This window comes from Netta rufina, assembly GCF_964035555.1.
Source record: "Netta rufina genome assembly, chromosome: 1".
Classification (NCBI taxonomy): domain Eukaryota; kingdom Metazoa; phylum Chordata; class Aves; order Anseriformes; family Anatidae; genus Netta; species Netta rufina.
Window position 1 is genome coordinate 192,780,751 of NC_140123.1, and position 17,634 is coordinate 192,798,384.

A 17,634-nucleotide genomic window follows, 5' to 3' on the forward strand; every position below is an offset into this window, starting at 1 on the left:
TACTATGTGAGAACACGAGTAATTAGGATTTGGTTTATGGTAGAGCAGCAGAGGGTGTGTTTTATTATAAACAGTACCCTGTGCTGCTTTATCATGCTTCTTTGAGGACAGGACTAAGTCTCTGCAAATTGAAAAGGTGTCAGTAGTGAGGATAACAAGGGCAGAATGATGGTGAGCTGTAGGTTCTAATGATAAAAATGGGGTTAAACTGAGAATTAAATTTTAATCCAAATAATGAGAAAAGCTCGTATGATACTCTTCCAAGACACCATTACGGAAGCCTGTTTCTTTGTTAACACTGGACTGGATAAAGTAATAGAAGGTGTGCTATCAGTGGCCTAATAGAGAGGAAGTTGAACACATTCTACTAATTTCACAGGTGATATATGCTTTGAATAGTGTTCAGCTAGTTATAGAGCTTATCAAGCATTGTTTAATACTCTGTCAATTTTTCAATATTGCTGCAATTAATAACTTAACTAGTTAATCCTGTCTAACCTGCTCCCAGATGAGCTGTTGGGGATAGTACTGCATTGAGAAAGGGATGAGCCAAATGACCTGATTGCTCCTTTTCCTCTTTACGCTCAGTGATAAATAAATCTCAACTGCCCCCCAAATTGACCCATGTACTACTCTCATCAAATCTGACCTGTGAGTTCAGGTTAATTTTGAAACTGTTCTACAACTTGGAGTTTCAGGCAAAACACAGGCAGTGAATGAAACATAGTATCTAGCGTGTTGATAGGTACCGTCATCGGGAATTTTATTTGCATTTTTTTTATTTTTTCTAGTAAAGCAAAGAAAAAAGGAAATGAAATTTTCAAGAAAGTGGTTAATTGTAACACCGTACCTATAATTGCTACATTGCAGAAGTGAAGCTGAGTTCTGGTTTAACAGAGGAGTTGCACAGTTTAGAAGTCATGTGCCATGGCAGAATTTTGTGCAGAAAGTTACGCTGCGTAATTCTTTACCTTGCCCTAGTGCAACTTCGAACTCCTGTCGGGCTACATCTAATCTTCTTCTGTTAGGTCTCCTCTGCCTTCATAGAATTAACGTGCCTGGTTTGAAAATTCATTTCAGATGAAAATACGCTTCACAATCCAGTTTTCCTGAATCCTTACAATATTAAAACACACATGCTTTGTGATAGGTTTTTGCTGTTTGTATTAAATCACACATAACTTAATAAGAGAACCTGAAAATGGAGTCTTATGTTTAAACAGAAAAAACGATAGAAGTAAAAGCATTTTGAAGCTGTTGTAGAATGTAGAACTTATTTTGAACTGTGAATATTAAAATGTGTCTAACTGGTAGAACAGGAATCAAAACTAAAATGCCTTTTTTAATAAACTTTTCCTTCCCAGGAGTTGTTTCCCATCTGCATTGTTCAGATGGAATTTTTTGTGTGTATCTAAATCTCCTTTTCTGTTCTATTTAGGAAAATTCCTCCTGCGGCAGACAGCCCCATGCCTTCTCCAGCAGCACACGTCTCCACTCCTTTTCCCGCATCAGTCTTACAGCCTTTCAGCAACCCCAGCGCTGTGTATATTCCTTCAACCCCTATCAGTTCAAGAATCACTTCTTCTTACATAATGACATCAGCCATGTTATCAAACGCAGCCTTTGTGACAACATCAGATACGAATTCCATTATGTCACACACTACAGCTTTTCCTCACGTGGCTGCGAGCCTAAGTATCATGGACTCAACCTTTAAGGCGCCATCAGCTGTGTCACCAGTGCCAGCAGTCATCCCTTCCCCATCCCACAAGCCATCCAAAACAAAAACCAGCAAATCCTCAAAAGTAAAAGACCTGTCATCTCGTAGCGATGAGTCTTCAAGTAACAAAAAGAAGAAGCCGCAGTCGTCGTCATCGTCGTCGTCATCATCCTCGTTATCTTTGCAGACATCTTCCTCGTCTTCATTTTCAGGGTCCCACAAAAAGAACTGTGTCCTGAACCCCAGTTCAACTTTGAACTCCTATCAGGCTACATCTTCCTATAACAGCATGTCTGTGCACAATACAAATAACGGAACAAGCCCACTCAGTGCCAAATCGGAGCCCTCAGGACGGACTTCATTATCAAGTAGTTCAACAGACTCAGTGAAACACATGAGCATGGTAGTAAGCAGTATTGACTCTTCTAATCTGTCTGTATCTTCTCTTGTGCACCACTCAGGGGACCACTCCCTGGGAGCACACAATGCAGTGTCTTCTTTACCCCTTTCTTTCGACAAATCAGAAGGAAAAAAACGTAAAAACTCTAGTTCTAGTAGCAAAGCCTGTAAAATCACTAAAATGCCTGGTATGAATAGTGTTCATAGAAAGAGCACTGCCAACCTTATTTCTGCGGTGCCAGATCCTACAAGCAGCTCCATCTCTCGACAGGTAAGGGACTCTTCCAGTTATTTTTTTGATGGTCATGTTTGACTTACCTGAAATATTTCATGCATTATGAAAAAGAAAATAAACGTGCACTTCAGATTGTTTTCCATCGAACAGTGTGTTTTCTAGGTTAATACAGAACTGTATTTGTATTTGGTTTGTATCAATCACAGAAACATGCTGGTGGGGGAAAGTTTTGTTTGTTTGTTTGTTTTTACTTAAAATATTTTAATCAGAATTTTTATTCAATTACTAAAGTAGCTATTTGTATTTTTAAAGTAAAACTGAATGTCCAGAATGGATAAATTAGTTTTAGGAACCAATTTCTGATCTTAATTCTTATTTCTCTGAAATAAATTATATCTCATTTAAAGCAGGAAGATAAGAGTCAGCATTTTGGCTTTTCATTTTCCTAACCTTGTTGCTGATTCATCTTTTAATGTCAATGTGAGTCACCTCATTTGTTTTATGCAAAATGCTTACATCTACCTTTTCCTGTGGGGGAAATCTGAGACGCGTGACCTCAGATGCTGTTTCCTGTTTGAAACTGGGAGAACTAAGAAATTAAGCTCTTAACCAGATGACCTTTAATGGACATTTAGTTACCTTTTTTTAGTGCGCATGTGGTCGGAATGGTGAAGTCAGTGCAACAGATAAGGATGCAAGCTCGGCCTTCACTGTCGTTAACAATAGAGCTTTGGCTTTTCTTTCAGTGATGCTGTATAAGGATGAAAGTAGATGTGAATTAAATTTTGCTGGAAAAGCTGCCAATGCTGTCTTTAAAATGATGTACTGGTTAATTTTGCTATTACATGCAATGCTGTGCAGTGCACAGAAAATAAAGCTCGGTCCTGGCTTCTGAAAGACAGAGACAGAGAGAACAGAATACCTGAGAAATACCAGATGAGGTAGCTTAGGACAATTTTTGGTTGTTTTGTTTATGAACTGTTGTGAAACTCATTTCCTAAAGATGTTGTACATAAAGTGGAATTCAGAACTGGACAGGGTAACATCTTGGGCAAGGCAATCCACAGGTAATAGCAGACAGAAATGGGCATGTAAGAAGGGAATGAGCAAACAGATCATTTGAGTAGTTCATGAAAAACTAATACAGCAGACAGAATGAAGGTGTCAAAAAGATTGAATTGCCCCAAGACAAAGTATCTCAAGTGGGAAGACAAAGTACAGACTGTTAGTTTGGTACAACTGTTGGTAATAGGAAATGGATTGTATCAACTTCTTACATAAACATATCTGTAGCTGCTGTGGTCTGGAGATGTCCTACAGATCCAGGCAATATAAAGAGCTACAAGGAGGTCCCAGGTTCAAACTCTGATTCTCTTAGTGATTACATCTGTTCCTGTGGGACATTCCTGTTCCAGTGTGTGATGTGTTTCAGCACGTTGCGTAGTAATGGATGCAAATAAACCAGAAAGAATCAATCAGAGGTCTTCTCTGAATACATGTTAATGTGTGAGTAATTCACACTAATCACTTTCCCTTAAGGAAATGTTAAATATATGTAATGAGTATGATGATATGCAGATTTTTAAACAGAATGTTTTTACATATGGATGTGTACATACACCTACAGATGTATATATGTGTGTGTATATATATATGTAGAAGCCATCCCTTTTCTCTCATACTGCTGTCTTTGGAGCTACGCTAGCAATCAAATATAGAAGGTAAAATGAAGTTGATTTTGTTTTAGAATCCTGGCTCACAGCTGGTGACTTTGTGAGAAGGATTCTGAATTGTGCACTATACAAAATGGATTCTTCCTACTGATTATTTGTGCTATAAACAAATGACACTTGTATCCGCTTAAGTACATGTGTCTCGTAATATTATGTCCTCTACGTGTGAATATTAGAACTCCAGAGAATACAATACTGGAAATCACTTTTAACCTCTGCTGTTTCGACTTGCTGTGTTCTAGAAATGCAGTCACAGTAAAAATTGCACACACAAAAAAACCACACAGTATTACTTAAAATCTTTCTTCTATTCCCTGCTGTAATAAGGCAAATCAAATTAAGAGAGTAAGAACACAGGAAGAAGCTCAAACGACTGGTGATAGGGTCTGGATTTTTTTTTTATTCAAGTCTGGCCTGGACAGGCAGTAACTGGAAGTGTTGACTGCGTGTTTTTGCACTGTACTGATAAAGGAAAAAATCATCTGACTCCTGGCCTGACCCCTAATGCTTTCAGAATGTTCCCATCGCTAAACACCCAACACAATTGGCAATCTTTCTTTATTTACACTGAGTGCTGTAGCTGCCGAGCCTGTCTGCATCACCCTCCTGTTGCGGAGCGCTGCCTTTCCAGCTCCGAGCTCAGACACGATGGTGGGGCAGCTCGGCGCAGAGCGGTGCAGCGAGTCAGTCAGTCCAGTAGTCGGAGGAGCATGGAACGAAGGAAAGGCTGAGAGGCGCGTGGTGCTCCCTCTCGTGACTCCAGGATCCCAGCAAGTCGATTTCTCAGAGGCTGTTTTTGTCGTTCAGAAGATGGAGGAGGTGTGTGTGTGCGTTTTGTTGTGCGAGAGTTTCATGGATGTTGCCGTGGTGGATATGGAGGAGAAAGGTTTGCAGGTTTGCCACGGCGTTCTGAATGGCTCAGAAAGATTTTACAAGGCTGCGAGTCTTTGTCCAAGATTTGCATATTGAAGAAAAGCCTGATCCAGCACAGAGCTGCCTGGAGAAGAACAGCTGTGACATGCAAAACATGCTGAGAGGGAGCAGGGTAGGCAGAGGCCTGCCCTTTTAATGTTTGCGTGCCATGGGAACTGCCTTCGGGACTGGCTGTAAATAAAAACGTTAAACATTTCTTCTGGATAGGATGTGAGTAGAGAAAACTGAGAGTCTCTGTGAGAAAGGGCAGATACGTATATGGATACAAAGGCTGCTTCTCAGTACATACATGAAATGGCAAAATAAGAAATGGTGTTGCAGAAGGGAAAGAGCAAACACTGATGCTGGTGAAAGCCCTGCCAGCCATTGCCTGAGTCCCATGCATCCAGCAGGAAACCCGCAGCCTCATTTCTCGTTGCATGTAGAAGACAGGGCCTTGCTGCTCCTCCATCAGCTGATTAGAGCTGATGTTACCTGAAGTCCACTGGCCATGTGGATCCTGTTCAGATCCAGTCATTGCCATTTTGTAACCAGGGGGCCCTGGATCATTGTTATCAGCCTTGTAACCCCTGGAGAGTTGCTCCTTTGATCCAGCAGCTCTCCCCTTTTGTTTAGCAACAATATCTACCACGTGCTTATGGGGCACTGCAGAAAACCTAAGGCAGACTGCTCTTACAGAGTGCCGTAACCTTTCAGGGATTGACATACAGATTGAATATCACACTGTTTTAAAGAAGTACTTTTAAAATCAATGTACACATACTGTTAAATGCGTACTCATTCCCAAAGACCAGCTCATTCTGGCCCAGTAAATTGATACAACGGGACATCTAAACCTCCAGAGGTTGATTCTACTGGTTAATATTTGCTTTATGAAGCAGTGATAAATGAAGAGACTCTGGGGGGGGGGAAAAGAGAGTAACTTAGGGCATGCTGTGGTGCTTGGCCAGTTGCTTTAAACTGGTGAACCCCAAGCAGTGGGCAGGGTGCCCAGGACAAGGCAGGAGTGACCCTGAGCGCTCTGTGCACCGACTGAGCTGCTCCAAGCGAGTCCAGTGACAGCTGAGTGCTCCAGTCCAGAGAGGTGGGGTTTTACAACCTAAATTCCACCAGAAGCCATTTCTTACTGTTATTTTCCTACCTGTAATGGTATTTATGTGCCTTTTAAAATGTGTTTGTTTAAAATACAGGCTCTGAGAGGTAACGACAATTTTGTCTGAAGCTGTTGGGTTTTTTATACTAGCAAAATACCTGTGTTCCGAATGCAGAGCAATTAGTGCCACTTTATTCAGGAAAAGGAAGGCCATTACCAGCATCTGCGTTCCACTGACAAATACTCTCAATGCTGCTCAATTAATGTCTTTCAGATTGGAAAAAATAGCAGTGTAGCTTTGTCACAGTCCAGTCCTTCGAGTACATCAAACCCAGTACACAACAGACAAGTAAGTTGCTTTTAAAAAATTACACTTCAATAGTCTATAAATGGTTTTTGAAATATTTAATATTGTAAAACCTTAAAATACAATTTTGTCATAAATGCAGTTCTGTATAGAAGCTTTCTTTCAGTGAACTAATAGATTTTTTTCCTCTCACTTAGGATGTTTTCCTCTGAGGTTTACGCATAACAAGTTTTCTGCTTGTTTTTCACCACCTGTGCTGTGGTTCAGGTTGGCTTAGGCGATGCCCACTGCCTGTTGCTCTGGTGACACAAACTCAGCGGCAGCAGAATCTGTGTCTCCATGGGCTCCAGCTAAGCCAGCGTGCCTTTTCTATCCAGCTTCCGCTGCTGAGCGAGGTGGCATGGCAAAGTCCCCAAACTGGCACAGAAGAGTGGGCATTTAAAAATAGGCAAAAACTGAAAGCAGCGAGGGAAGGACAGAAACAGGACAGAGAAGGCAGAAGGCTCGGCTGTTCAGAGAAAGTAATCTGAAAGTGTAATTCCTCCTAGAGTGTGTGAAATCCTCAGCACTCACGCCATGCCTGTGTATCACACAGACTGCTAGTCAGATAATGGTGGTAAATTCTGTAATTCGGCCCCTTTGTGAGGACAGGTGTTGGACCTGTCGCCCAGCCCTCACCTGGCCAGAAGACTGATAGATTAATTAATTTTTTCATTGTGGCCCGTACTGTTTGACTCTCCAAGCTGGGTAATTTCTCAAGAATTCATTATCAAGGTCCTTGGTGTGAAAAAGGCTTTCGCCTCACCAAGCTGTAGTCACAAGTAAATAAAAACTCCAGCAGGTTTTGCTCTGTGGCCAGGCAGTGTTGGAATCCTGTTACGTGGCCTGGCACAGTAGCTACTGCAAATGGCTGTGCTGCTTAATTTCTGCTATGTAGATGCCGTAAAAGAATTGTGGTTATTGTAGTGGAGAAAACCCACAACTGTCTCATCAGTAAAGCATATTCTGAGTCACTCACGTCCCGAGATGAACTGTCAGATGGTGAAACAACCCCCCTGGTGCTGAATGCAAAGGACTGTACATAGGCCAGAACTACACTGAAGGGAAATAAGTGGAAAGTTTCTTCCTACCCAAGCACTCGGAGGGACTGGCATTTTGCTGTGTCAGACACTGCCAGCCAACTGCCAGTGACAAACGTGATAAAGCTCTTCTGAAGTGTAAAACTTTCTGCTTTAACCTCCTGCTCCTGTCGGACATAAAATGCACGCTACCCGAGGAGCAGAGCTTGTTGGGATCTGTTGTCTAGATCCCATGGGGAAAAAACCTAACAGGACAAGACATCAATTTTGTGGCAGCTGTATATAAACAGAGGCTATTGCTGAGCTTTTCAGCTGCCTGTTTCCATGAATTTATCAAAACCAGAAGTGTTTGCTTGCTCTAAGCCCCACAGACTCTTTATTGTTAAAAAATACGTTTCTGTCAGTTTATTAACTGAGTATGGAGTTCGGAATAGAAATACAAAAGAAAATGAAGGCATATTAAGCTTTATTGAACATTTTGTTGCTTGTTTTTAGTTTTGTTTGTTCGTTTTAACACTGACATGGGGTTTTAGTGTTTGGAACCATGAATAACGACTACCTACTTAAAAGATGCTTGCCACTGTCATAACCAATCTGAGCTGCTTTGCTGACAGCTTTCATCTCCAATTTGGCAACTGAATAGTCTCTAAACAAACTCCTAGTCTTAAGGCGTGCTGTAATATGTCTGTATAAACGTGCTATTAATTAGGTATCAATAAGTGGATCTCCAAGTGTATGACATGGCAATCAAGTTATTACTGGGGGATCCTGAGCTCTCTTGCTTAGTGTTAGTATTGTTGTAACCATTGCGGGGAGGCCAAGGCAAGGCTGGAGGCAGAGGTGATTTATGTTACCACACTGGGGTTTAACAGTTGGATAAACCAGGCAAGTTTTCATGAATACAAGCCTGAAAAGCAGATTTGGAACAATTCAGTTTGAAACAGAATTGCAGCCATCAAGCTAAATATGAGTACAGAGCAGCTCCTCTGGGCTCCCTCCGCTGCGTCAATTGGCCAGGCAATTTGTCAGTTTTCCGGGGGAGCAGAGCGGGGAGTTGGAGGGAGGAAGGCTGCTGGTTCTCAAGAGAAGGGAGAGTGACTGTGTGAAAACGAAGCATTCAGAAAAAGCTGCACGCACAAGCAAAGCAGTAAGAACTCATTCCCTACGTCCCATCAGCAGAGGGATGCCCAGCCATTCCCAGGAAGGCAGGCCTCATCAACAGTTGCTTGGGAAGACAAATGCCACAACTTCTAAGTGTCCTACCGTCCTCCTCCCAGCTTTTATTGCTGTTCCTGATGCCACCTTTGGATGGTCAGGGGCAGCCAGCCTGGCTGTGTCCCCTGCCAAGTGCACCGCCAGGCAGGATGAGAGGCAGGAAAGGCTCTGCTGCTGTGTGAGCGCTGCTCGGCGGCAGCTGGCACGTGGCAGTGTTACCAGCACTGTTTGCCTTACAAACCCAAAGCATGGCACTGTGCAAGCCAGTGTGAAGAAAGTGAGCTCTGTCCTGGACAAAACCAGTGTGGAGAGAAGGGGGCCCATAGTTCTCATTTCACAAAAGGAGTTTATTTTGGTCATTTACTACATTTGCTGAGGCACGTTATATTCTCAGGTATTCCTGCCTAGGACTGGCGGGCTGTGATGCCAACTGTGGTGGGCCTCTCTGCTGCCCCCCATCACGTTAAACTCACCTTAACGAGTTGTTCTCAGTTCACATTCAGTGTGAACCTTGCTGCATCTATGTGAGACCTGAACAAGTGCTTATATACATAAAAGCATGTCTGGTTTTCCAACTGTTGTTGCTTTAATTAAAAAAACACACTCCTTTTCCTTTTTCCTTACTTGTGTATTAAAAAAAAAGTAATGGAATGATAGTTTTACAATCAGACTCTTTGTACCTGTTTATACGAACTGTGTTAAAAGCTTGTTTTCTCCAGATTTTAAACTTTGTTTAAACCTTGTTGTAGGTTTATAACTAATCAAATGTTTTTTTCTTCGTAGTGCTTTTAGGTGCCTTCATGTGTTAATACTTCAAGACCTCAGTATGCGGTGGTTTTTAAATACTGAGTAACTAGATCTTTTTATTAAGGGAAGGTGACAACGTGTGCGCTGTATGGGGTTCCATCATGCATGAAAACACGCTGTGCAGGGAAAAAGATCCTTCAAAGTTGTTGTCTAATTGCTGCTCTTTATTTCTAATGATAAATTCAGTTAATGAACAGAAGATTCGCCAAAGCTTAGTAAAATCTTTCCCAAAAGGAAATAACGAGTTTATTCAAAGCAGGTCCTTTTCTTAAATGTAATCAGTAAGTAGGGATGGACTTGAAATAGATTCATGGTTTGAGTTGGCTCTCAGATGCAGACATTGTTAAAGTATTATGGACTGAAAGACATTTTCTGATTCTGAACCTGGCTCTGGTTTTTCTTTTAGAAGACATCAAACCGGACTGGTAGAATAAGGACTCTTCCATAACAAGGAAAAGGAACCAGCCTATAATCTCTAGCTCTCAGCAGCCCTACTCCACAGGGTTTTTCTTTTCTATGTCCTGCAGATGGATTTAACCTTTTATGAATTTGTGGTTTTAAAGAGAATCAAATTTACAGAAAACTGTAATAGTGATTTGTTTAGTTTTTCACTTGTATTTGCCACTGATCTGTGCGTTCTGCTTGGTTATGTTTCATGCCTTTTGAAGCTGTTAGCGTTGCAATGCTCCCTTTGTTTCCTTACCAGAATACAGTGGACATTCCAAAAAAAAAAAGAAAAAAGAAAGAAAGAAAAAAAAAATCATGATTTGAATTTATTTAAAGGACCTCCAAAATTTTTCATTCAATAAAAATTACAGTAATTCTGTATTTAAGCTTGTCCTATGGATAAATATTGAGTGCATTTCTTAGTAATTTGCAAACAGCTGGGGCACTGCAACTTTAGGGACTAATCCTGACTGGTGCTCTTCTACCTACAGCATTTAATGATTTCAGTGGGAATTCCGAGTGTTCAGCATCTTCCAGGATCAGGCTCTTAAGGAATCTATACTTCAATCAATGCATAGAGGATTTTTGCACCAAACTGTGGTTAATGTTATCCGAGGCTCAGCACGCGAAATCCCCCTGTCGTGGTGGAGGTCTCGACCCTTAAGATCCATCCCAGTACTTGATAACTTCAGTAACAGTTTGGCTTTGCAAGGACGGGCGTTGAGCAGATTGGCTTGCATTAATAGAATTGCACTGACAGTGTTTCTTATAGGATTACTGAATAATTTTTTAATAAAATATAGATTTTATAATCAGGAAGCCAATACTAGGTACTGGAACAATAGTACAGAGGAGTTAATTTTTATTTCTACAGTGTTAAAAGTGCACTTATATGCTGGTTTATTTACATCTGGGGGAAAGGCGAGAGACTGCAAATAGGGAGATTATTACTACTTTCTTTTTTAAAAAAAGAAGGCTTAAGGCAAATTTTAAGACTAAAATGTTTAAGCAATTATAAGCAAGGCTAGACCCTTTGAAAAAAAGTTTAGAAATATTCTTAAAATAAATTTTTATAGTGTTAATTTTGTAATAATTTATGTTTTGCTATACTTCAGAGCTAACTGACCGTATAGTTTCAGAAACAGTATGAAACTTAGGAAAGTTTAAGCAATGTTTATATTTTTGAAATGTTCTTTGAATTATGTTTTTATTGTACATTTCTTCAGACTGAAAAATGTGTACATATCTTTGTTATTTTTGCACAATTTTTGTCTTGTTCAGTTTTAGGAGCAGTACTATGTTGATTTTTTTAATTTATTTTGAGTTTTAAAACTGCAGGAGTTTAAAAATCTCAGTAACAAAGTCATCCTCTGTAATCAACGAAATGCTATTTCTAGTTGTTGAGGGAAAACGGTGGTTGTGAGATTTGGTGGTTGCTTCTGAGAACTAATGCTAATCAGTGACTGAAGGAGCGATTTCGTAGTTTTAGGAAGCTTTAGCTCTTCCCATGCATCTTTTAATTGGAAAGCTGGAATCTGGAGCCTGTCCTTTGAATGCTGCTTTGTTATTTTGTGTCAACTGGCTTACACCTGACAGCATTTCAGGAACGTTCAGCACCAAGTAAAATCCCACAGCCTTTCATCATCAAAGAATCATTATTTAATTGCAAGTATCAAAAAATTCAGCCTGAAAAGCGAAATGGAAGTAAACATTTGAATAAATGGATATAAACTGGACCAGCCTATAATGCATTATTAGTGTAGCATTCACTCGGTAGTTCTTTTTCTTGCCCATTTGCCTGAAAATCTTGTGATTTGTTTCCAGCAATAGAGGCTCAGAAGCTTTGGTTGTTACACATACGCAATGCATAGGCCCGTCAGCCATAAAAAGCGACTTGGATAACTTGTATGCCTTCTTTTGTATCGATGTAACAATTGTAAATAGTGCTGATCGACCTTTGTAGAGAATAGTTTATACAGCATATTCTATTATTGCTGATTCTCAGTGAACTATTGTTTTAAAAAAAAGAAGAAAAAAAGAAATTTTTCTATTTACACCTTATATTTTGTTATGCTGTTGACCCATGGCACTTTAACAAAACTCTGTGGGTTTTGCATAGCTGGTCAGTCATGGGGTATATTAAATAACTGTTGTTGCACAGAAATGAATTTGCACCTGCTATATTGTGCTTTCCTACTACAGATTTTAGAACCTTTTCCAGAAGACTTTTGAAGAAAGCATGTCCAATCATTCTAAGAAAAAAAATGCCATACTTGTACAGCCAATTTCTTTTCTACAATCCATATTTTGTAACACTAAGTATTTTCATTCTTTGTCCTGCACCTTTATGTATTAGCAGTATCAAATAGAATTCATTCCATGCTTGTGATAATTGTAAGCAGAATAAATGTCTAAAGTAGGTGTAAATAGTAAATTCTATGGCTTACAGTTTAAAAAAGGAAAAACAGAACAAACATGTATCTGATTGATACTGCCATGGTTCAACACCGGGCCTGGAGATATTCTCTAGTGAGCGATTGTATTTTTTTTTTTGCTTTATTATTATTATTTTTTTTTTGTAACATGGCTTTGTAAATAAAATAATTTATATGTTTGTAAGAAACAAATGGGTTTTGTCATTATTTATCTTGGCAAAGTGAAAGGGGTATGTATTGCAAGGCTGCCTTTTTTCTTCCCAGAGACTCCAACAGAGCGTGCAGTAGCCAGCACTGAGAATTCCTGGTCCAAAAGACCTGCCCAGTCTGCACAGGGCTGAATTGCTCTAGGATCGGTTTTGGCACTCGTGTCTAAAATATTCCTGTATGTATGATGATCAGCTGCTGAGGTTTTTGTTCTGATCAATCATTTCTGAATTCCTTCACTGAGCTGATTTGCATTTTCTTACTCTATCAGTGTAAGAATTAACTTTGCCAGAGCTGCTAGATGTAGGAATTTGGACTTCAATAGGCAGTGTAAAAATAGAACCAGTTTTTGTTTTTATCATTGTTAATTCTAAAAATGCAACTTTTATCTCTAGGCATTAAGATTCTTGTTCTGTGTAAAAGCCCTTTCCAATTACAGATCAAATGTGACTGAAATTGTTCATTGACTTACCAGCTCTGCAGAGAGGACTGCAGGTTGTTCTCTCACAGCAAACCTCTTCCGCAGGTCTGGAGGAGATGTACGCTTTGTGCTTCTTCCATGAAGTACCTGGAAACTCGGTCTTGGAGGTAGTGGAGGGAAGAGACACAATTATGGATGATCTTCAAAGCAAGAAATTGAACTGCAATTTTTTGTTTTGTTTTGTTTACAAGATGATTTGATATTTCTTGCAGCCATTAGAAATGAGGGCTATAAAAAAGAAAATGCAATATTGCAGCCATGAGTTACTGGTTGCTCACCATCATCATCCATGGCCAGCAGTGGTCAGGGACCACTAAAATTATTTTCCAAATGTGACCAAGTGGTTTATTAGCACTTTTTGCTTTGTTGCACTGGCTCACAAGCTGTTCTCTGTTTGGAGTTGGTTCCCCACACCCCTCTTTTTGGTTACGCAACAAGTGTTTTGCTTGCAGCAGCACCCTCTTGTATTATCTAACGTGCTTTAAATGCCACCAGTTTCAGAGGTAAGCAGATCACTGAGTAAGTTTTGTTACTCATTGCACTCCGGTTCTTATGCTTCTGTTTTTACCAGAGAAATATTGATTTTAGAAGGCAGTCATTGCTGTCTGCAACCGGTGTCTGTTTTACTCATCCAAATCTGTCAGAATTCACAATCGGAAGCCAAGCCAAGTACCGATTCCAGAAATACTTGGAGGCGATTCATGCAGCACAGTCAGACTTTTTGAACACAGTGTTTATTTCATGCAGTTCTTAGTGCTGTGTTTCCTCTCGAATACCTCTTGAAAGCTTCTACTCCAACCAAGTACACACCTCTTTTAAAACCTAATTTCCTAAGCTAAAGATAACCTGACACCTTAGCAGCGGGTCCTCGTTTGTCCTTCAACCATAGCAGCTGCGGTAGATGGTGTGTGTGCTCTTGTTTCGTTTTGTTAAAATCCATCGCCAGTGACACGGGCTGGGTTGCTTTGTGCAAGAGTGTTTTGGTTTATGCTGCTGGCCTGCAGGAATAGGAACATCCAGGCTGTGATCAGCTGTCCCCACAGAAGGGGAGCTTTCAGGAAACTTCTCCTTGTTAAGGGAAGCTTGCCAGAAATGGATCAGGATCAGGAGAGATTGACTTCGAGGGTAAAGGCAACAGGAGGGGTTCCAGGCGGTGCAGAACATTCAGCTGCCCCTCTGCCCTTCTACCAGACCTGAAAGATTGGGCTCTGGAGTTGGAGCTGGGTTTGGCTGATGTGGAGCAGTTAACGAGGTTGGTGTGACACCACGTGAGAGCAGTTTTTCTGAGAAGCTGCTTGGCATGAACAAGGCACATTTACAGAACACTGCAGGTAAAAACCTGTTGGTGTAAATGAAACAAATGGCCTGACAAACTCCCGAGTGTAACCCTGCGAGTCCCAGAGCTGTAGCACTCTTTTTCCAGCCCGGCCTCTACCGAGCCAGAGAAGGGAATGGTGACAAAGCGTCGCTGCAGGAGAGACACCACCATCCCTGCCAGAGGTTTGGCATGCTGTGTCACACGAGAGCTCACAGGTTGATTAAAAAGGATTGCTCGGGCTCAACTCTTCAGCCTTCCCTGCCACCGATGCAGAATGTATAGGCCCCATAGGCATCGGTCTTAAGAACCTCTCAACAGCATCTGCAAAAACTTTCCCTTCTGGCCAGCTCCACCCTTAAATTGCAGCTGTTTGCTCTCATTTTCCTTCTCTCATATTTTGACCCACAGTCAGTTGTTTGGTTGTCTTGTCATTTTTGTTGTTGTTTTGCTTTGTTTGTTTGTGACCTTGCCTGGAGTTATTCCTTCCCTGTTAACCCCCTTAAGGTTTGTATTTCAGCCTCACAGCCTGAGCAGTAACACCAACACACCAGCCTCCCTTCATCGTTACTGAGGAAACACACGGAAGATGTAGGGAGCTGTTTTTCACTCGTGGTGTTTTACAGAGTGCATCCAAGGCCCGTACAGCTTCACACTCCGAGCACAGACACTTCCCAAGGGAAGTGCTGCACTGGAGCAGGATGCTGGGCTACAGCCCTCCTGTCCTGTGAGCCAAACGTGAAGGAAGCAACGGTGGCGATCCACCTCCTCCTTCAGGGACTCATCTAGTAGGGTTGTTTTTTGAAGAATGCACCACAGGGCCTCCTGAGGGCTTTTTCCTAACACCAAACCCTGGTCTGCCTGTTACTCATTAACCAACTTTTTCAGTAGCTGTATCTTCCACTCAGAGCTGGTAACACCTGAGGCCATATCATTTTACTTGTCACTCTAATAATATATCTTTCTTGGATAAATATTCCATTGGATTTTTTTTTCCTAAGCCTCTCCCTAGAGACATATTGTAGAGTTTCAGTAAATTTACCTGCTTTGTATCTGGGACAGCGTAGGGCAAGGCAGAGAAACTGGTGTCTACTCTAACAAGTCGTCATTTTGTATTTTAAAGTTCACAGAACTGAGTATTTCAGACATTCTCCAAGAATGTTAGCCTGTTTTTGAGGAATCATGAACATTTTTGCTCAAAGGGTTGCTAATTGTGTAATAAACTAGATGGCATTATTTTCTAAAACCATCCTACTACTAGGGAAGGTGTGGGGAGCTGGGGGTCGGCCTCTTCTCACAGGGAAAAGGTGACAGGACCAGAGGGAATGGCCTCAAGTTGTGCCAGGGGAGGTTCGGGCTGGCAATGAGGAGCCATTTCTGCTCAGAAAGAGCAGTCAGGCACTGGGACGGGTTGCCCAGGGAGGTGGTGGAGTCACCGTCCCTGGGGGTGCTCAAGGAGAGGTTGGACGTGGTGCTTGGGGACATGGGTTAGTGGTGGCATTGGTGGCAGGGGGTGGTTGGACCAGGTGATCTGGGAGGGCTTTCCAAACCTGAATAATTCTGTGGTCCTTACAAGCATGCTGCAGCTCTGGATGCCATGAGTGAACTACGAGGTGGGTGGAAAATCGGCTGGACTGTGGGGCTCAGGGGGAGGAAGTCCAGATGGGGGCTGTTGAGAGCAGCGCGCGGCTCTGACAGTAGCCCTGGTGTGTTGGACAAAGACAAAGGCAGGGGCCTACAGCAGGGGTGGGGGAGGGACAGGCATAACCCCAAGTCATTGACCAGGCCGGGTGCCATCTGGCAAAAGGCAGCCTTGCAGGACAAAGGTGGGCAAGCTCAACGCGAGGCAGTAACAGGCCCCTGCAGTGCTGAAAGCCAGCCCCACGCCGGGCCACATCAGCAAGAATGCGGGCAGGGGTCTGAGGAACCGAGCGTCCCCTTCTGCTCTGGCTCTTGTGAGACTCCATCTGCAGAGCTGCCTCCAGCTTGGGCCTCCACAGCACGAAATGCAGTACGAGTGCCGAGGTGAGTGCAGTGCAGCACTACCGAGATGGTTAGGAGCTGGAGCATGTGATGGAGATGCTGAAAAAATCATTTGTTCAGCTCTAAGGTAAGGTTAAGAGGGGGAGAGTTCAAACTGCTCTATTCAGCTACATAACGGGTGAGTGCCAAGATTCTCAGAAGAGTGCACCAGACTCTTCGTGATGGTGCACGACAAAAAAAAAGCAATAGGTGTAAGGTACAGCAATGAGAATTAAACACAAGGGAGGAAAATAAAAATAAAAATAATTTTAAAAGGGCCTTTGCAACATAGACGAACAACAGAAGAGGGACCAATAGGTGTTGTGGAATCATCTCAGAGACTGTAAGAACTTGATACGGAGGTGAGCAACCTGATCTCAGCTTTGAAGTTAGCCCCAGGTTTGTTTGGTTTTTGTTCGTTTGTTGGGGGGGGGGGGGGGGGAAGGAGGTGACCCAACTATCTCCAGTGGGCCATTTCAACCTAAATTATTCTGCCACTCTATACACTAATAATGACAATAATACAATAAATAAAATTATCAAATAAGTAAAAGGGTTCTGGCTGTTGAGATTATTAATACCCAGAAACTTGGTATTTCTGCTGTTAAGCACTTCCCTCTATAAATGTAGTGTCCTCTGATGAAGCATTCACTGGGATCTTGGAAGCCCTTGAGGAACAGCAGAGGAAAACACTACACACGGTGGAAGGATAGAGCGGAGCTTTTCCAGAGCATCTACAGGAGCAGCACAGCCCATTCACTGCAGCTCCCGCTGTGCTTGCTGATGCCCCTGGTGAGAAGCAGCAGCAGCAGGTGAAGCACCCAGCATTAACAAGCCCCCTTCTTATTGCTCCTGTCTCATCCCACAGCCCTAGACTTCTACCTTCTACAACCTGATTTGGAAAAACATGTCCATTGATTCAGTTCCTCAGTGAGCCAAATGCTTCTGCAACCAGCTTCACGTCTGACCTGCAGTCCCTGTTCCTCTTTGTCAAATCTTTTAAGAGTCTTGGTAGTTTATCCAGTCCTTTACAGTTAGGTAGAAGGTTTAAGTGATTAGTCATATTTTGTAAAATGCTCACCTTCTGTTATAGCAGATATTAAATCTTTTAACCAAATTTAATTTTAAATAACCAAGACACTTTAAACACACAAAAATAGATGTGAGCCTTGCAGTTGTGATTGAAACTTAATTAGCAGCATCGCT

The 17,634-nt window shown here is 41.9% G+C and overlaps 1 protein-coding gene across 7 annotated transcripts in view; it reads left to right on the forward strand.

Moving 5' to 3' along the window:
* The window catches only part of ATXN7L1 (ataxin 7 like 1), a 116,122-nt gene extending 103,572 nt beyond the window's left edge, over positions 1–12,550 (forward strand). For 6 of the 7 annotated variants that reach the window (XM_084306492.1, XM_084306490.1, XM_084306493.1 and 3 more), the window contains 3 exons: positions 1,439–2,390; positions 6,388–6,462; positions 9,928–12,550. In XM_084306492.1, the coding sequence (XP_084162618.1) occupies positions 1,439–2,390; positions 6,388–6,462; positions 9,928–9,969 (1,069 nt within the window). In that variant the 3' untranslated portion in view covers positions 9,970–12,550. Of the gene's footprint in view, positions 1–1,438; positions 2,391–6,387; positions 6,463–9,497 lie in introns of all 7 variants that reach the window. The other variant, XM_084306491.1, reaches the window with a different exon arrangement.
* The last annotated feature ends 5,084 nt before the right edge of the window (positions 12,551–17,634 follow it).